Source organism: Phacochoerus africanus, chromosome 3 (genome assembly GCF_016906955.1).
Source record: "Phacochoerus africanus isolate WHEZ1 chromosome 3, ROS_Pafr_v1, whole genome shotgun sequence".
Classification (NCBI taxonomy): domain Eukaryota; kingdom Metazoa; phylum Chordata; class Mammalia; order Artiodactyla; family Suidae; genus Phacochoerus; species Phacochoerus africanus.
In genome coordinates this window covers 198,222,791-198,243,759 of record NC_062546.1, presented here as the reverse complement: position 1 = coordinate 198,243,759, position 20,969 = coordinate 198,222,791, and the positions used below count along the sequence as shown (strand labels likewise).

The 20,969-nt window shown below is 42.9% G+C and overlaps 1 protein-coding gene across 4 annotated transcripts in view; it reads right to left on the bottom strand.

Annotated features, from left to right (window-relative positions):
* Positions 1–20,969, bottom strand: part of DIS3L2 (DIS3 like 3'-5' exoribonuclease 2) — a 364,222-nt gene that overhangs the window by 189,530 nt on the left and 153,723 nt on the right. For all 4 annotated transcript variants that reach the window (XR_007134111.1, XM_047773760.1, XM_047773762.1 and 1 more), the window contains one exon: positions 16,394–16,641. Coding sequence is in view for 3 of the 4 variants with exons in the window: in XM_047773760.1 (XP_047629716.1) it covers positions 16,394–16,641 (248 nt within the window). In the remaining variant the exon portion in view is untranslated. The remainder of the gene's footprint in view (positions 1–16,393; positions 16,642–20,969) is intronic.

Sequence of the window (20,969 nt, the reverse complement as noted above, 5' to 3'; positions counted from 1 at the left end):
GATATTTAAAATTGTTATATCATTTTCTTGGATTGATCCTGTGATCATTATGTAATGTCCTTCTTTGTCCCTTAAAATATTCTTCATTTTAAAGTCTATTTTGTCTGATATGAGTATTGCTACTCCAGCTTTCTTTTGATCCCCGTTTGCATGAAATATTTTCTTCCATCCTCTCACTTTCAATTTGTATGTGTCCCTAGAAGTGAAGTGGGTCTCTTGAAGACAGCATATATATGGGTCTTGTTTTTGTATCCATTCAGCCAGTGTATGTCTTTTGGTTGGGGCGTTTAGTCCATTCACACTTAAGGTAATTATTGATATGTAGGTTTTTACTGCCATTTTATTAATTATTTTGGATTTGTTTTCGCTGCTCTTTTTTCTTTCCTTCTTCTATTGTTCTTTTCTGCCTATAGAAGTTCCTTTAGTATTTGTTGTAAGGCTGGTTTAATGTTGCTGAATTCTCTCAGCTTTTGCTTATCTGTGAAGGTTTTGATTTCTCCTTCAAATCTGAATGAGAGCCTTGCTGGGTAGAGTAATCTTGGTTGGAGGTTTTTTTCCTTTCATCATGTCAAGTATATCATGCCACTCCCTTCTGGCCTGCAGAGTTTCTGTTGAAAAATCTCCCAATAACCTTATTGGGGTTCCCTTATGTTATTTCTTTTCCCTAGCTGCTTTCAAGATTTTCTCTTTGTCTTTAATTTTGGTCAGTTTGATTAGTATGTGTCTTGGGGTGTTCCTCCTTGGGTTTATTTTATATGGTACTCGTTGTGCTTCCTGGATTTGAGTGAATGGTTCCTTTCCCATGTTAGGGAAGTTTTCAGCTATTATCTCTTGGAATATTTTTTCTGTCTCTTTCTCTCTCTCTTCTCCTTCTGGCACCGCTATAATCTGGATGTTGGTGCATTTAAAGTTGTCCCAGAGTTCTCTGAGACTCTCTTCATTTGTTTTCAATCTTTTTTCTCTTTTCTGTTCTGCATCTGTAATTTCCACTAATCTGTCCTCCATCTCACTTATTCGTTCTTCTGCCTCCTGTATTCTGCTGTTAGCTGCTTCTAGTGAATTTTTTATTTCAGTTATTGTATTTTGCATCTCTTCTTGTTGAAGTTTTATATCTTGGATCTCTTTGCTCAGTGTTTCCTGTAAGGTATCCATCTTTGCCTCCAGTTTATTTCCAATGTCTTGCATCATCTTCAGCATCAACAGTCTAAAGTCTTTTTCCTGGAGGCTGAGAATCTCCTCCTCACTTAGCTGTTTTTCTGGGGTTTTTCCTTTCTCCCTCATCTGAGTTATAGTTCTCTGTCTTTTCATTTTTATAGGTTTTTGGTGTGGTGACCTTTTTAGAGATAATAGAGTTGCAGCCTCTCTTACTTCTGATGTCTGCCCCCCTGTGGCTGAAGTCAGTATGGGGGCTTGCTGTAGGCTTCCTGATGGGAGGGACTGATGCCTGCCCCCTGGTAGGTGGAGCCGATTCTAATCCCTCTGGTGGGTGGGCCTTAGTCTCTGGATGGGATTAGAGGCAGCTGTGTGCCTGAGGGGTCTTTAGGTAGCCTGTTTACTGAGGGGCGGGGCTGTGATCCCACCTGGACTGTTGTTTGCCCTGGGGCTTCTCAGCAGCTGACTGATGGGTGGGGCCAAATTTTCCCAAAATGGCCACCTCCAGAGAAAGGCACTGCTGCTGAATATTCCCGAGAGCTTTGCTTTCAATGTCCTTCCCTCACAACCAGCCATGTTCACCCCTGTTTTCCCAGGATGTCCTCCAAGAACTGCAGTCAGGTTTGACCAAGATTCCCATGGAGACTTTGCTTTGCCCTCGGACCCAGTGCACGTGAAAGTCTGTGTGTGCCTTTTAAGAATGGGGTCTCCGTTTCCCCCAGTCCTGTGGAGCTCCTGTGCACAAGCCCCACTGGCCTTCAATGCCAGATGCTCTGGGGCTCTTTCTCCCCGTGCCAGATCCCCACATGTGAGAGTTTGATGTGTGGCTCAGGACTCTCACTCCTGGAGGTGAGTCTCTGTGAACTAGTTAGTTTCCAGTCTGTGGAGCTTCCCACCCAGGAGGTATGGGGTTGTTTATATATCATGAAATTGCCCCTCCTACCTCTTGATGTGTCCTCCTCTTTTTCTTCTGGAGTAGGATATCTTTTTTAAGGCTTCCAGTCCATTTGAGTGAAGAGTGCTCAGTCTTAAGTTGTGAATTTTGTTATTTTTTAGGAGAGAAGTTGAGCTCCAGTCCTTCTATTCTGCCATCTTAATCCTGTCCTCAAGTTTGTGGATTTTGAAGATGAAGTTTTTTAGGATTTTTTTTATTATTATTATTATATCTAATTTACAATGTTGTACCAATTTCTCCTGTACTACATACAAAGTGACCCAGCTTTTTATATATATATATATTTTATATACATATATTTATATATATTTTACCCACACACACATATATATATTTACACACACACATATATATTTACACATTCCCTTTCTTATCTTTCATCATGGTCTATCCCAAGAGACAGGATATAGTTCCCCGTGCTGTACAGTAGGATCTCATTGCTTATCCATTCTCAATGTAAATCATTTGCAACTATTAACCCCAAATGAAGATGAAGATTTTTCAATGCAAGAACTCAGGCATACCATTCTCATAGGCCCTTTCTGAAAGCCTATGAGATGAAGATGATAGTCTACCAAGAAATAGAGAAATTTCTCCAAAAAAAAAAAAAAAAAGGCTAGTGTTGAGTCCTGGATCCAACTCTGCTAGGAAGCTGAATGCAAAGGAGGGCGAAAGTTAAGCAGGTGATGAAGGACCTAATATTAATGGTCAGAACAAGTCATATCAGTCATTGGACCTTTGCTAGAATTTAAAGAGAGAGAGAAAAAAAAAAAAAACCTTGTCTTTTATATTATTTAATTTTTATGGTTGCTTTGTATTCTGGCAAAAATTTCTCACCAGGCTACTTTCTTGAGTCCAAAGAATCTTGATTTGTTCATTCAAATTTTAACATGACTCATAAGGACAAAATTATATTTTGATTAGGGCTTCCAAATGAGATCAATGACTCCAGGTTTCTATTAGGAGTAACTAACATTTATTTTACTCAAGTTCCAGAGAACGTTTTCTCAAGTATCATGTTTAAATAAATTACAGATTTTCACCAGAGATTGTATTTGATATTAGCATAGACTAGACAGCTCGCACGAGATAAAAATCTAACAGGTCAGCATTAAGAGCTCATGCATTCAGACCTCAGATGCCCTCAAAAGAATCCCATGCTGTCTACTTAACTCATAAATTTGGCCATCACTCTAAAAACCATAATACCTTGACATCTAAACAAAAGCAGACTCTAGTAGGGAAGTGACTTATCCATTGTATACTTGCCCTACAGAGGATTTGTTTATTTTATTTTATTTTAATTTCAGCGTAAATTTTATTTTGAATGAATATTGATATTATTTTAAATGAATATTGATATCCAGACCATGATGGAAGATAACATAGGAAAGGGAATGGTGTGTGTGTGTGTGTGTGTGTGTGTGTGTGTGTGTGTGTGTGTGTGTTAGAGACTGGGTCATTGTGCTGTGCAAAAGAAACTGACACAACATTGTGAATTGACTATACTTTAATAAAAAAACATAAATGAATACTGACAATTATTTTCCATTTCATGAATTATGGCTCAAATATTACAACTTTCTAAGTAGTTTCTATCTTCTATTTACTGAAAAGATGGTAACAGCCGCTTTAGGGCAACTAGGCCTCATTGTTGCATCAAAATGCCTGGCAATTCTCTTAAAAAACAACCTACTTTGAAATACGTTCTTCAAAAATAAGAAACGCTCACAGCCAAGATGATCCTAAGAAGACATGACAACTAAGGGTGATGCACAGGTAATTCAAGATGGGAGCCTCAAACAGAAAAAGGATTTTTAAAAATCAAGGATTTCTGAATAAAAGTATGGACCCTAGTCAATGTATTAGTTTCAGTTTATTAAATGTAGTGGATCAGGAGTTCCCTGGAGGTCTAGTGGTTAGGACTGGGCGCTTTCACCATTGCAGCCGGGTTCAATCTCTGGTCTGGGAACTGAGATCCCACATCAAGCCACTGCATGCCACAGCCAAAAAAACTGTAATGGATCTACCATGCTACATGTAAACAATAATACATTTTAACAATAGGGGAAACTAGAGGCAGGGGGATATATGAGAGCTCTCTGTACTATCGTGACAATTTTTCCGTAAATCTAAAACTGTTTTAAAACATAAAGTTTATTTTTTTAAACTGAGACAAATAAGTAAAAGAAGTTATCTAGATTTCCACTAAATGGTAAATGATAAACTAAATCATGGCATTTTTGTTCAACTGATTATTAGGCATTTAAAAATAATTCTGAAGATGTAGCAATATAAAATGACGATGATATAAAATGAAAAAATAAAATGTATTTAGGTATAGTACAATTTAACTGGGTAAAAACATTTATGAAAAGACTGAAAGGGAATGGTGTTAACGTTTTTAGAGAGGGAGAATTATGGGTGACTTTTCTCTATTTTCTAAACCTCCTTTAATGTTGTAACATTTTTTAATTTAAAAATCATGGATGGAGTTCCCATCACGGTGCAGCGGAAACGAATCTGACTAGGAGCCATGAGGTTGTGGTTCGATCCCTGGCCTTGCTCAGTGGGTTAAGGATCCGGCATGGCCATGAGCTGTGGTGTAGGTCACAGATGTGGCTCGGATCCGGCGTTGCTGTGGCTCTGGCATAGGCCAGCAGCTGCAGCTCCAATTAGACTCCTAGCCTGCGAACCTCCATATGCCGCAAGTGCAGCCCTAAAAAGACCAAAAAAAAAAAAAAAATTTCATGGAAACATTTATGATTATCTAATAAAACTACGGTGCCCAGTACTGGTTGCCTTACCACCATTTATTCCCCTCTTCCTCCTTCTTAACAGAAACTGAATCTTTTTCGCAGAAGGCACTCATCTCACCTTTACATCTCCATTATTGTAACAAAATCAGAGCACAGTTCCACCGGAGACTGTAACCAATGTCACGGCGGGACAGAACTCCCACCTTCCTGGTTGGATGTGCTCAGGAAAGCATGAGGCTTGACCACACAGGCGCCATCTTCACGGCCACAGAGAATCCACTACTGGATCAATGAAGACAGCAAAGGGCAACCTGATAATACCATCAAGCCTGGAGCCTGCACAACCTCTGCACTTCCACTCATGTGAGATAATATATTCCCTTATTACTTAAAGTCACTTTGGGTCAGGGTTTTCTATCATGGGGTGCTAAAAGCATCTTAACTGATATAAACCATTTTAAAGTATATTCCATGAGAAGCAAAATTCCTTTTTCTTCCCTTGACTCTGAAACAGAAAACACCAAGCTCTTACTCCCCAAAATCAAATCTCAGGACCGTTCACATCGTATATTTAATACACACTGACATGGTATGGTTGGTTCCAGGGCATAAAAATACTATCAATGGCTCCTTCCTTAAGCAATGTATTTCTATCTTAAAGGCACTCCCTTTAGGACTTTCATGTTGACTTAGGCCTGCAAAGCATAAAATAAGCTCATTTCACCACCATGGAATAGAGCAACAAGGCGGAGAAGCCATCCCTTTCCCCCAAGCAGCTCTCCGTCATACTGTCACACTCTGCTTTGGGTCTCTCTCCCCTCTGGCACATGTCCCTTTCAGGCTGTGTCACAGCACTTGAGGTATATCTCTTATTTATTAATAGATGAGGAGAATCATCCTAAAGGAGAGAAACATTTCTTTGTTTCCGTATCTTACACTGAGACATGTTTATCTTAAGTGTCCAACACATGATGGTTGCATGAATAAAGGAATAAACAAACTAATGCTTTTTAGCCTGGAAAAAAAAGGCACTCTGTTCCTCCTTGAAACTCCAAAGGGAAACTAAAAAAACTGAAGGCAGTAAAAACGAACAAGTCATAACCCAAAGACATGGATTTAGGTAAACTCTTGAGTCCTTCAACAACCAGCTGCCACATTAGCAAAATTATTAATATATCCAAAAAATCAGGAACAGGAAAAAAATGCCTGCTATTTCTATCACTCCAAATTGAACTGTCCTTACTTAATGGAGGAAGATATCTCTTTCCCAACTGTGAGTTTCCAGTTCAGAAAGATTTGAAAACAAAATAAAAGGGATTTAAAAGGAAGAAACGAATCTGTTTACCAATGATATGGATTATCATTATTATCTAATTTCAGTAATAATTTTAGGATTATTACCTAAAAAAGCCAAAGGAAACTATATCCAAAGCATTAAAATTAATAAGAGGATTTAGCAAGGTGGCTGGATATGGGATTAATATGCAAAAATTAATCATAATTTTATACACTAGCACTAAAAAGTTAGAAAATGCAACTTAAAAGTGCTTGTTCTGGAGTTCCCGTTGTGGCGCAATGGTTAACGAATCCGACTAGGAACCATGCATGAGGTTGCGGGTTCGATCCCTGGCCTGGCTCAGTGGGTTAAGGATCTGGCATTGCTGTGAGCTGTGGTGTAGGTCGCAGACGCGGCTCGGATCCCGCATTGCTGTGGCTCTGGCGTAGGCCGGCAGCTACAGCTTCGATTGGACCCCTAGCCTGGGAACCCCCATATGCCGTGGGAAGCAGCCCTAGAAAAGGCAAAAAGACAAAACAAAAAACAAAAAAAAGTGCTTGTTCAGAAGTGAATATTAAGAATATGAAAACGCAACTCATAAACTAAGGAAAAGATATTTTCCATATTATTACCTGCCGAATGATTATATTCTAGACCATTTCTTAAACTCCAAAAAAGTAAATGCCCAATTAAAAAAGAATGTAAAAATGAGCGGGTGAAGGTTTAAACAGAAAAAGAACTGCACAGCCTCAAACGACATCCCCCCAGAGACAGCCTAATATTTACGAAGGAAAACAGTAAGTCAGGACTCCTGGCAGACTCCGCCTTGGCCACGTGGCCGGGGTTCACATCACCGGCGTGCACACTGACGCCATGTGTCCCGACATGACCCGCATCACTCTGTGGTGTCCGTCCCCACACGGCCTCATCTCAATCTAATCGTGAGGAACATGAGACAAACCCAAGCTGAACAACTTTCTGCAAAATCACTGACCAGTACTCCTCAACAAAAAAATAGAGGTCATGAAAGATAAGGCTGCGAAACTGTCACGAATTGGAAAAACTACAATGACATGACAACTATAATGTAGGATCCTGGACCAGATTCTTGAAAAGAAATTTGTGGAAAATTTGATAAGATCTATACTTTATGTAATAGTACTTTACCAAGGTTAATTGCTTAGTTTTGATAAATATTCTAGGCTAACATAAGATGTTCACATAAGGAGAAGCTGGGTGGCGGGTATACAGGAACACTCTGTACCATTTTTGCAATTTCTATAAATCTAAGTTATCTGAACAAAAAAGTAACCCCAAAAAAATGAGCAAAGACATAAAGATATTTTCTAGGAGAGGAAACATAATGACCATAAATATATGAAAAGATGCTCAATCTCATCAGTAATTAGGAAGATATAAATTAAAATCACAATGAGATACCATTTGATACCCACTTGCTTAGCAAACATTGAAGAGTCTAACAATGTCAAGTACTGATAAGAAACTGAAGCAATGGAGTTTAAAACTGCTGGTAGGACTAAAAAAAATGGGTGCGGCTCCTTTGGAACATGATTTGGCTGTAAAGCTGTAAAGTTAAACATGCACAGATGCAGCAATTTTACTCTTAAGTAGAGCCTAAAGAAACGTCAGATAGTAAGTACTGGAATATTCGCAGGAACGTTGTTTATAATACCAAAACCTCGGTTCAACCCAAATGTCCACTGCTCGACATCAAATTATAGCATTTTTCTGGAAATGGAAATATTATGAATTAAAATGAATGAAATACATGAATATATCTTGGATACATAATGCTAAATGAAAAAAAAGCAAACCGCAGAAGAGTATGTATAGCATGGTATTTGTGGGGTTTTGGCCACGCCCACAGCAATGTGGAAGTTCCCAGGCCAGGCATCAAAGCCACGCCACGGCAGCAACCTGAGCCACAGCAGGGACGACACTGGATCCTTTAACCGCCAGGCCACCAGGGAACTCCACATTTTTTATAAGGTTCCAAAATAAGCAGAACTAATACTTTTAGGGATATAAATACTGGTAAATTAGAAAGAAAAAGCACATGTTTGAAACAATGGCTATCTCTTGGGGGAAAATTAGGGGTTAGGATAAAGAAGAACATACAGGGAGCACCAACAGCATTGTGACAGGCTTCCTAACCTGGGTAGTGAGTTCGTGAGTTGGTTTAAATATCACAATTCAAAAATTACATGTTACATATACCCTTTTATCTGTGAAACACATTTTGTAATTAATATTAATAAATATTTTTAAAACAATATTTTAGACAAATATATACCAAACCCTTAATAGTGACTATTTCAGGGGATAAAATTCTGGAAATTTTTCACTTTCTATAATATATATTTTAAATAACTTTAATAGTAAAAAGAATGTGTGTACTAGAAAAAAATAAGATGTTTAATTTTTTTTTTTTTTTTTGGTTTTTAGGGCAACACCCAAGGCATATGGAGGTTCCCAGGCTAGGGATCTAATCAGAGCTACAGCTGCTGGCCTACACCATAGTCACAGCAACGCCAGATCCGAGCCACGTCTGGGACCTACACCATAGCTCATGGCAACACCAGATCCCTAACCCACTGACAGAGGCCAGAAATCGAACCTGCAACCTCATGGTTCCTAGTCAGATTCGTTTCAGCTGCGCCATGACAGGAACTCCAGATTTTTAAATTTTGATACTGCAATAAATAATTTTGAGATATAGAGCTTTCTTCATACCGAATAATTTACAATGATCACTACCTCAATTTTTCTCATTCACCAGATTTCCTCCACAAATACTGTTCCCATTCACCATCCATGAATTAAAATTAATCAGAACAGAGCTGAAACACCCCCAACTTCGTACAGTTGTTAGGAGGGAGCTGTGCGTGTGTGTGTAAACATTCTATGTAAATAAGCATTCGGGTCACTGTTCTGGGTAACATCCTAGCAAAACTCTTATTGAGGGAAGGGACCAGCTACAGATACATGAAATGAAGACAAGAAAGTCCTTCCAATTGCCTTAAAGATAACAGGAACACATAACAATGAACGTTAGTGTCCCAACTCATCCACCCTCCTTTCTCTACCACATATCCTTATAAAATTTTAGCCTTAAAACGAGGCTATATACAGGAAGGTGGTCGTACATTCGTGCAGTGATTCTCACTGTTATTATCGCTCTCACATAAGTGCTCTCGTGCATGTTGGCCCACCTTGGAAACCTCATGCAAACAGATACAATGGTAGCATTTTCCCTGAGAATCTGCAAATGGAGAGCAAACGTAGCTGTACCTCGGGCCCAGGATATCAGCAACAATGCACAGTGAAAACAAAGGGTGGCAAATACTGGAGCTGGATATTTTAGGTATTGTTTTCTAGAGCCAGGAGGACAGAACACATTATTTTCTGTCTTCTGGCTCAGTATTACGACAGCAAAAGGCAGAAAACACCGCACTGGGAACTTCAGAAAAGTGTGGGCACATCAACGATGACAGAATGTGGGAAAGAAGCAAGGCTCAAAACCCTGAATGATCTTAGGGAAGACCTTAAAGCTTGAGAATGAACGCGTTCCTGGTGGCCTCGCAGTTAAGGATTCAGCATTGCCACTGCTCTGGCTTGGGTTTGATTCCTGATCCTGGAACTTCTGCGTGCCTTGGGCGTGGCCAAAAAAAAAAAAAAAAAAAAAAGAATGAGAGAGAAGAGCTTGATGTTAACATGAAGGAAGCAAAGAAACTAAAAGCATTTAAGGAGTAAAAGAGAAGCCTGATGGTAGCTAACATTCTCTAATATTTTAAAATAATATTTTCAAGAAGATTGTGGACGAAGTTAACCACCAGGGAAGAAGAAGTGCTAACGACGGCACATGGTGCGAGGACGAGACAATGTCGTGGGCGAAGCCCGCATCAGGACCATCCTCCTCCGTTCGTTTCACCTTTGCTCCCTTTTGGCCAGGACGCCAAAAAAAGGTGTCGATTTTTCCAAAGCTGATCTTTATAGGCCACCAGGTGGAGCCCAACAGTCACCAAAAAAGAGCCCCCTCCTCAGCCTGATTTGCTTTTTGTCCACCAGCCAAGTGAGGGCCATACCACCTGAAAAGGACTTACAAGGCCCAAGTTTGCTAATGCACGGTTTCAGGATTGTGCAACATAGCCTCTTCTCAGAAGAATCTTCAGATAAAGAACATTCTCGTGAAAAGGTGAAATAACTTTTTTGCACAGGGGGAAGGACTGGATAGAGCTATTTTTCAATTTGCTAATCCTGCAGGCGATGAAACAAACTAATTTACCCTGTTTGTTTTTTCTGTCACCCTGATTACTGGTTCACTTTCCTAAATCCAATTTAATGTCATAGAATGACCACCTCCCCAATTCTACCTACCTCATAAGCAATCTGAGAACCACCACACCTGAGAGTCAAAGTATTTACTTCCGCCAGTCCATAAATATTCCTGATTGTCTGGTAACAGAAACCGCACGGGTGTAAAGGGGCAGCTGAAGAAGATACCAGAACAGACGCCCTTCCCCGCCAGCCGCTTCCGCCCCTCCGTACATGGCCAGTCAGGTCTCCCCTTCATCTCCTTTCAGTCGCCCTCTCCAGTGGAAGCTGCTGCCCTTCACTCTCATTAAAACGAGCAGTCCTGGAGCTCCTGCTGTGGCTCAGCTGGGTACAAACCCGACTAGGATCCATGAGGACGCAGATTCAATCCCTGGCCTCACTCAATGGGTTAAAGATCCTGTGTTGCTGTGAGCTGTGGTGTAGGTCGCAGATGTGGCTCGGATGCTGCATTCCTGTGGCTGTGGTGCAGGCCAGCAGCTGCAGCTATGATTTGACCCCTAGCCTGGGAACTTCTACCTGCTTCGGGTGTGGACATGAAAAGAGCAAAAATAAATAAATAAATAAATAAATAAAAAGAAAAATGAGCAGTACTGAGACCCATTCTCTATCTCTCATTTTTAGAGTCTCCCATTAAGCTTAGACAATCCCACATTCAAGCCAAAATTTCTCATTCCTGCTACCCACGCGCCGACCTACTCATTTTCCTCCTTCTCATCCCTTAAAGCTACCAAAGTTTGCTAGAGAAAGTAATATAAATACGTCGGTTTGCTCTAGGTCAATTCAGGTCATAGGGCTTCGGTCAGTCTTCGGCGTTGCCAAGGAAACACTATCGTGTTCCTCACAGTAGCTGCTGTAAAACTCTTCCGTTTTCTTCAAGATTTAACCTTAAATATTCCAGAAAGAGAAATCATGACCAATCTAGGAGAAAGTGACCTTGATATTTCCATGCTCATGACATCCTGGAAGGAAAGGCTGGGACTGTAAACTCTAGACCTTAGGATTGCAGATTTCACAAAGGTCTGAGAAAAGAGAGGCACGAATTCCACTGTAAGAGTTGTCTAAAGGGAAAGATGATTTAAGAGAGTTGGGAGGAGTTTCCATTGTGGCGCAGGGGAAATGAATCCAACTAGGAAACATGAGGTTGAGGGTTCAACCCCTGGCCTTGCTCAATGGGTTAAAGATCCAGCGTTGCCCTGAGCTGTGGTGTAAGTTGCAGATGGGGCTCGGATCCCGACTTGCTGTGGCTGTGGTGTAGGCCGGCAGCTGTAGCTCTGATTTGACCCCTAGTCCAGGAACCTCTATATGCCGCAGGCACAGCCCTAAAAAGCAAAAAGAAAAAAGAGAGAGAGTTGGGAAACTCTTTAATAATGTAAGTCTGATTATATAATTATAAATCATTCCAGGGAAGGATTAATTATAATGATTTATAATTATAAATCACTCCAGCAAGGAAGCCAATGGGGCTTATCTTGGAAAAAGAGTCCAGTACTAAATATAAAAAGTACTAATTATGTTGCGATACGTAACAAAATGCAGTGTTTCCCAAAAGCCAGTAAGGGTTCACTAAGACCAGCTAACCTTTAGGTTTTTGATAGCAATACAGGACTGAGTCATGAAAATGTGACGCCCAGAGGTGAATACGGCTCAAGTGAAATCTCTTCCGACAATTCCAAGATGAAAAATAACTCTTAACAAGCAGAGATCTAGAGTACTATAATAGTCCTTAGCCTCCTCTTAACTGGAGGTTCCAAAGTGCCAGAGAAGCAACGCTTCCACTTAAGAGGGGCACCGAGACTGACCGCCTCCTTGAGGCCCCTTCCAAAGCTACTGAAATCATCTGCTCTGCTGATGTGCACAGTCTACCGAGCCAGTCTGTTAAAAGGTTCTAACTCCGGGGCTCTTCAGCGGAGTTTATATGTGGACTACACGTTGTTATCAGTGTTGATTCTGAACCATAAAAACTTGGTTCTGGTCACGTTCTGTTCTAAGGTCCTCCTGTGTTCTCCAGCTTGATTTACGGCATAACATCTCGCTAATCAACATGGCTGAAGACCTCGGGGTCATCAAATCATTTTCATCTACCCATCGGACCAGCCAGCAAACACTCACTGAGTATCCTTGTCCCGAAAGAGCGCGTGGTAAAGTAAATAATTTACGGAAGTAATTATAACACAAGCAGATGAGAGCTACAGGAATGGTATCATAAGAAACTATGGGAGCATCCATGATGGAGGACTCAGAGCCAGGGAACCCTTTTCAAGTGGATAACTGCTAAGTTTCAGAGTTGAGTATTTCACTAAATCAACACTGGGGAGAAGAGAAAGACACTGCTGGGAAGGGAAGTGCAGTGTGCACAGCTTCGGATCTGTGAACACAGTGATGAAAAGGCAAGCCATGGGGTATAAGTGAAGGGAACAGCAGGAGATGCTCTTGGTGAGTCATGATTAAATGCCACTGTTACCTACTCCGTCACCCGAGTCAGAAGCCTGAGACTTCAAGGTTCTGTCCTTCTCCTTCATGCCCCATTTCAAATCAGTCATCACGTCTGAGAAAACTATCTTCCTCATCTCCCCTGAAGCTTCTTATTCCTTTGCTTCCTTCACTGCAGCTTCTTTATTCCAGGTTCTCCCATCTCATCTTAGGCCGAGAGCCTACTGCTTGTTTCTGGTCATGGCCCCTCCCACCCGCCCTGGACTCTCAGGGCAATTTTTTAGCAAAGAGGCAATCCTGGACTTCCCCATTCATCAGCCTCCTCTAAACTTCCAGAAAAATAATTTTATACCTGTGGAAGAACTTACAACACTCTGCTTCATATTATTGTTAGACTCAAAGAGATAGGCCATTCAATCCATCTGCTTTCTCCACACTCCTTGCCAGAGAGGTGTCTGGTAACTGGGCCGTGGATCGTGGGACCTTGGCCCCCCCCACCTCTGGTTAAAACTATTGACCGGGGAAAATAACTGTCTCAACAGACCAGTAAAGACTTCCTCCCCTAGAAATTCTGCATTGTGATCTAGACTTCAGTGTGTGACCTGTGGAGGACTGGCAGTGCCATGTAGGGGCCATGAATGCTACTGAGCAAGTAGATGGCTACTGTGTAGAGAAAAGCAGAGTACTACAGCTCGAGGGCAGAAAGGGGCAGAGAAAAGATACCTGCGGTGGCTGGACTGCTCAGGGTGGTTGAGAGAGAAGCTGTGAATTCCTTTGCCACCTCATCAGTTCTGAGTTCCTCGTGACACCTGCCTACACTTCCTGCCCTGGGTTTCAGAAGAACACCAGTTTCTTATAGTAAGCACACTTTTATTTAAATTAAGTCAAGTAGAATTCCATTTCTGAGAATCAAATGAATCCTATGACATTTATGTAAAGTCCTTTTGCATCCAGCTACAAGGTCTTTAAGTAAAGAAACTACAGCTTGTTCACCTTTTTATTTCTCATGTAATATAGCAGTGACCAAACATGCGGTCAACACCCGCCTCATGAACTGACGTTACACAGGAAGTAAAGGACTTCAGACTTGATTAATTCATAGCCATTATATAGGCAGAAGTTCAATACTTCCAAGGGTAGAGTGTAGGGGAGTTCCCGTCATGGCTCAGTGGTTAACGAACCCAACTAGCATCCATGAGGACGCGGGTTTGATCCCTGGCATCACTCAGTGGGTTAAGGATCTGGCGTTGCCATGAGCTGTGGTGTGGGTCGCAGATGCGGCTCAGATCCCGCATCGCTGTGGCTGTGGCGTAGGCCGGCAGCTCTAGCTCCGATTGGACCCCTATCCTGGGAACTTCCATATGCCGAGGGTATGGCCCTAAAAGACAGAAAGACCAACAAAAAACAAACAAACAAAAACCAAGGATAGAGTGTAGGGACAGAGGAGAAACTCAAAAGGCAGGCATTTTGGCTAAACTTGGCTTTTAGGCAGAGTTTCTATGGAAGCAAACCACACACATTCACACCCATAGCAAGGACCTCCTTCGAGCTCCTGGTCCAAACCTGGCAAAGATGCGAGAGGAAGCCCAGGCAGTCACGGCACAGCATGTTCTGATGGGGAAACAGTGACCTCAGCTCCTAAAGATCAGTAACTGATAGCCAGAACCAAACGGCCCGGAGACCACCAACATGCAACAGCTGCAGCCCGCACCCCTCAGGAGACAGACGTCGGCTGAGAACTTCATCATGCAAACCTGCCACATTTTATTTCTTAAGATAAATTTTCTCATTTCTACAAAGGTTTCAAAAGGCTTATTTCCATAAAAGACAATGTTTAATGTCTTTACGGTAAGAAGGTAGAGCAAAAGCAGCTTTCCATCCAACTATGAGACTCCTCGGATTTTTGTATTTTGAAAAGAACACCATTAATATGATTATAGTATATTTTAATATTCTTTCTTTAGCGTCAACAAACATCCTTGCTGCTTCAAAGGCCTAACTCCTTTCTGGATTACTGTTGTTCTTTATCCACAAGAAAAGAGTTCTTGATGAAGTAATGGCCGGGCTGTAAAACAAGGAAGCTGAGGGGCCATTTGAGCAACCAGTCAAGATTTCCTGACTACACCCTTACAACTTGCAAAGTGAGGAAGGAGCCCAATCAGTCTACACAATGGGATATGACAGCAAGGCAGATAAAAGATAAGGCTGGATTTCCTGCCTTGATGTGAAAGTGTTCCCTTTCCACGGCCAAGCAGAGTGTGGCGGGCACAATCGCCAGGGGCCAGGTGGCACAGGCATTATCGAGAGCCCTTTGAGCAGATGGTGAGAAACTGGCAAGCCTCTGAGAAGGGCTACTTAGGGCTCAAGGGGTTGACGTCACTTTTGGATAATGAGTTAGGCTTAAAAATGATGACATTGCAACCACAGCACTTGAGAGCAAAACAGAAAGTACAACCGTTCTGGAGTGGCCCTGAGATGCATAAATCACACCAATCTTCACAGCGCAGAGACGGCGGCCCGGGGCAGGGTTTCTTAAACGGCATCAGGTCTGACACGCAGGTTCGATCTGGTTTACCTCCGCTAGCCGGAAGAGGCGAAGTGTGGAAGAAACATGAGGACATCCCCACCCTGCGGCCACAGGACCTTCCCAGGAGGGTCCATCCTGCACGAGTCCCCAAATGAGACGCAAAGTGAGTGCCACAGCAAACTTTCCTAGCCCGCATGCCTGGGAAGCACAAACCAGACACCATCCATAATAAAGGGCTACAGATTACAGCTAAGGCTTAATATTGCTTTTCTTTCCAAATGAATACCAACTGTAAGAAGGAAAGGGACAGAGCATTTGATCAAACAGCTGGGTCCAGCAGTTTCCTCAGATTACAATGAAGGGGCCAGCCATGATGCTTTGTGGCCACATAATCTGAATGTTTCCCTAAAAACACAGAACTCTTTCCTTGCTTATGGTAGGGTGACTTAATCTTTAATGCCATAATTGAAATGGTGGAAAGATCAAAAAGGCATTCAAACATACCTTTACATTCATATTTTAAAGCATGGGAGGTTGAGGTCCCCTGAATATGCCTAGAATTTCAATATTTTAACATTAGTGTCGAAAAAGAGGGCTCTGATTATTTGATGCCATGAATCCTTTGCAAGTCCACAAGTACAAACAGGATTCATTATATAACAGGAAATAAACAGAGGCTCAGAATGTTCTTATGTTTTATGCCAAAAAAACGAAAACAAACAAAAAAGGTGATCGCTTGGCAAATTCAAGGAACGCAGAGGTGACCAGCTGAGGTGGGAGCAAAGGGCCATTTCAGAAACACCAGGATCAAATTATGCCAAGTAGCCATGTTTCAATGAAGAAATAACAATTAAAATACATTTTAAAAGTTTACCTGAAGTTTACCTAAACCAAGCTCTGTCTGGGATCTGTGGTTTTCCCTGCCAGAGATCACCTACCCCAGGGCAAAATTGCTGTCTTCCTTCCAGTCCACGATGCGGCAGATGAACAGTGTGTTGGCATAATCTTTCGGCCGGGTCACAAAATCCTGGGGACAGTCCTTGAGAGGCACATAAATTCTAGGCACTCGGTGGTCCGAGGGAGAAAACAGGGCATATTTCCTGAACAGCTCACTGTTCTTATCAGCCAAGAGTTTGAGGAAGCCAGTTGCTGCACGGGAATGTTTCTTCTCCAAGATGTAAACCACCTGAAAATACCGAAGATACAGTCAAGGTTGTTTATCTGTAGGACGGGAGACCCGTTGGGAGAAGTCAGTAGGACGGTCTGTGGTCACCACCTGGGTCTAGCAGGTTTCCCAAGTCCAATGAAGTCCCTCTCGGTGATGTTCTGTAACTAAGTCATCTACATTTAAACTGCAGCATTTGAAGCCAGTGAGCCCACACACCCAAGGAAATGTATGCAATACATGGACGAATTAGATGAACCAGCTTTCAAAACCAAGACCTATGTCTCAAGAAGATATGAAGACTCCAGCAGGAAAGTATGGCTCCAGGTACTAGTTCTCACATGTACCATACCAGTATCTCACATGAACAATACAGCGGTTGTTTATTTAAAAAAAATGTTAGTAGACCCAGGCGTTCCCCCTGTGGCAAAGCGGGTTAAGGATCTGGCACTGTGCAGCGGCTTGGGTCGCTGCTGAGGCCCAGATTCAATCCCTGGCCCAGCACAGTGGGTTATGGATCTGGCACTGCTGCAGCAGGAGTGTAGGTTGTAGCTGTGGCTTGGATTTGATCCCTGGCCCAGGAGCCTCCATATGCCGCAGGTGCAGCCAAAAAAAAAAAAAAAAAAGTTTTAAACATAAAAAACTGTTCTTTATTATGCCTTCAAGTGCTAAAACCTTTAAACTTTCCTTCTAGCCAAGATTTTTTTTTTTTTTTTTTTGCCACACCCATGGCATGCAGAAGTTCTGACCAGGGATCAAACCTGCGTCACAACAGCAACCCAAGCCATGGTGTGACAACACTGTGAGATCCTCAACCCACTGAGCCACTAGGGAACTCCCTTTCCAAGATTAAACCTAATCTTTCATTTCACTAGGCCAACACTCAAGATGACCACACGACAAGTATGTGCTGCTTCTACCAAGAGACACATCCCCTCGGGCTGACCCATCCCTCGGTGCTCTTACCCTCCTATGCCCCCCCACCCCACCCCACATCAAGCCCACTAGAGCCTCGACCCTTGCCTGTTCTCTATGACACTTTAGCCACCTCTTAGCCGGCCTCCCAGAGACACCATGTCCCATCACTTCGAGTCCCGCTGCCTACGTCATCAAATGCCTCACCGCTCTTGTCCTCCCACGGTGTCTACCCTAAAAACCCTCACCTCTGGGATAATTCGGCCATGGCTCTTTCTAACCTTAAATGCAAGTTATTGAGTCGACCAGAAAGGAAAATTACAATCAAAAGAGATGGACACCATTATACATTAATGTTATACAATTGTTGCTAGGACCTCAAAAGCACTGAAGATTTTTCTTCTTCTGCTTCCCAGTCGGTACAATCTGTTCTTTAAGCCCCATTTGCCGTCTCCTTTTGAGACTCCAATGATCCCAATGCTGAATCTTTTTTAGTGACCCACAGCTTTCTGAGGCTGTGTTCATTTTTCTCCAAGTATTTTCTCTCTGTTCAGACTGGGTCAATTCTATTGATCTGAGCCTCAAGTTCACTAAATCTACTCTGAGTCACCTCTACTTTATGTCTGAACCCATCCAGCAAGTATTTTATTTCTGTTATTGCATTTTTCAGCTCTTTAATTTCCATTTGATTCTTTTTAATGTATAGATATATATATATTTATATATGTATTTACATTTACATAAATATATATCTTTATATATATAATTTCATCTATTTCTTTGTTGAGACCTTCAATTTTCTCATTTGTTTCAAGAGAATTTTTAATTGCTTAATAAAGCATGTTTATGATGGCTTTTTTTCTTTTCTTTTTGGCCACAACCACAGCATGTAGAAGTTCTCAGGCCAGGGATCAAACCCACACTGCAGTTGCGGCCTGTGCCACAGCTGCAGCAACACTGGACCTTTAATGTGCCGCGCCACTCGGGAACGTCCTATGACGGCTGTTTTAAAATTACTGTCAGAGAACTGCAGCATCTCGGTGTTGGCATCAGTTAGTAGTCTTTCCTCACTCAACGGGTGTTTTTCCCAGTTCCTGGAATAAGGGTGATTTTTCTGTTGAATCTTGGACTTTTTGGCTATAATGTAAGTAGATTCAAGGTCTTATTTAAATCTTTCCTTTTAGAAAGCAGTCACTGTCTCGGTTTAGCATGCAGGTACTAGACTACTCCTGTGAGCTGTAGTTGCAATGACAACTTAATTTTCAGAGCCTTTGTGGTGCTATTTTGATGTCTGATTGACAGGGTACCATTGGGGCTCCCACTGGCTTCTGCTGGTGCTGCTCAGGGGGTGGAAAGAACCTCCTCAGCCTGGCCCCCTGGGAGGTCTCTCTACAGCAGGTGAGGACAAATCCCAGCTCACATTCGCACAGAGACAAACAGACTTCCTGCCTAGGGTTTCCATGATGGTGGCAGCCTCTCCTGGTGCTACCCAGCTGCCCGGCATCTCTGGGTGGGAGAGGGGCATCTCAGGCCTATGAGGATATCGAGGTTTTCTGGGCCACATCCTGGGTGTGGTAGGGTCTCTTCTGCTGGTGCACGTGGCTGCCAGGTGTCTCTGGACGGGGGAAGGAGTCTCGTGCCCGCGAGGACAAAGGGGCTTCCCATGCCGGGCTGCTTGCTGGGGCAGAACCCCTGTCCTGGTGTTCCCCTAGCTGCCTGCTACCTCTGAGTGGGGAGGGGAGTCTGAGGCCCACAGGGACAAAGAGGCTCCGGGGGCTGGGCCACTTCTTTGGCAGGATCCCCCCTGTCAGAGGCACCTGGTGTCTCTCGGGGAGGAAGAGAGGTCTCTGGTGTGGGGGAAGGAGAGTCCTTCTCCTGGCCACTTATGACCAGCAGGGATCCCTGTCCGTTCCTCTGCCAGGTGCTGCGGGACTGCCTGGCGTTGCTGAAGGGCCTCCTGTCGGACCTGAGGGAGGGGCAAGTCTGCTGGAGCGCCTTCCAGGGCTGGCGTGGGATCCAGAGAGCCCGGGCCTGGGCCCCTGCTGTCAGTGGAGGGTTTAAAGCGCCCCGCTCCTCCGCTGTTCTTCTAGTCCTACCGTCCCCTAGTCTGCCTTCTTCTCTTCATCGTTCAGAATTCCCCTTTGGTTGTCTCTTACTCTGGTCCAGAATTTGTGGCCGTACTTAGCAGGGAGGAAGGAGCAGGGATAAACGAGTCCATGCCCTCTTGTCTGACCCAAAAGGCCTTGCTTTGTGTTTTAACATTTGACAGAACAAGAAGTACACAAAGCAGCTTGACATTACTTGTGCTTCATATGTTAGCTGTCACAGAATGACTTTACTAACAGTGCAAGTTTTGCACACAAGCGCTGTTTAGACTTGCAATTTTCCAGTGAATTCATTAAGAAACTATCAAAAAAAAAAAAAAAACCCGAACCCCAAAACAAAAAACAAGAATGGCAAGAGGAAGAGCACCATTGGGGGGCAGTAGCAAATTGCAGAACACACGTTCCATCTACAGAGGGCTGCCTAACCAAAGCGCTGACAAAAGTCACTTGAGAGTATGGCCCCATGCCGCCGGAAGTTTTGTTTTGTCAAGAGAAGCCAGAAGCTTGATTTTTTTTTAATGTGAACACACCTCATTTTTTTTTGAATGTACATGACTGAGTCGAAATTTTTTTAAATATTGCACAGGTCAAACAAAACACCAGTCTGTGAGCCAGATCCAGGCTACAGCCTTTCTGTTTAGTAGAATCTTCCACACCTAGCATGCTGCCTATGTGGTTCATATCCATGATTCCCATTAAAATCAAGATCTAGATAACTGAATGGGCAATTGGGGGGGTAACATAAACGTCATATAATTTAGAAATTCCTCATGTCGACATGCAGGAGACACTCTGCTAATCAATCTGTTAGACTGGGTGGCGACACCGCATCCCCAGGTCACGAGTGCCAACAGATGCCTCTGGCGGAGGAAGTCTTGTGCTCTCACGCACTGCCTCCTTCGTTCTTGCGCCAGTCCTTCCAAGAGGAGCTGTTTGCACTGCAAGGGCCAGCTGCATTTGATCCCATATCTGCATATGTCCAATGCATATATAATTAAAAGGTAAAACTGATGGAGTTCCCGTCGTGGCACAGTGGTTAACGAATCCGACTAGGAACCATGAGGTTGCGGGTTCGGTCCCTGCCCTTGCTCAATGGGTTAACGATCCCGCGTTGCCGTGAGCTGTGGTGTAGGTTGCAGATGGGGCTCGGATCCCGACTTGCTGTGGCTCTGGCGTAGGCCGGCGGCTACAGCTCCGATTCGACCCCTAGCCTGGGAACTTCCATATGCCGTGAGAGCAGCCCAAAGAGATAGCAAAAAGACAAAAAGACAAAAAAAAAAAGCAACAAAATAGGATACAAAAACAATCTTTTTCGTCACTATGATAACT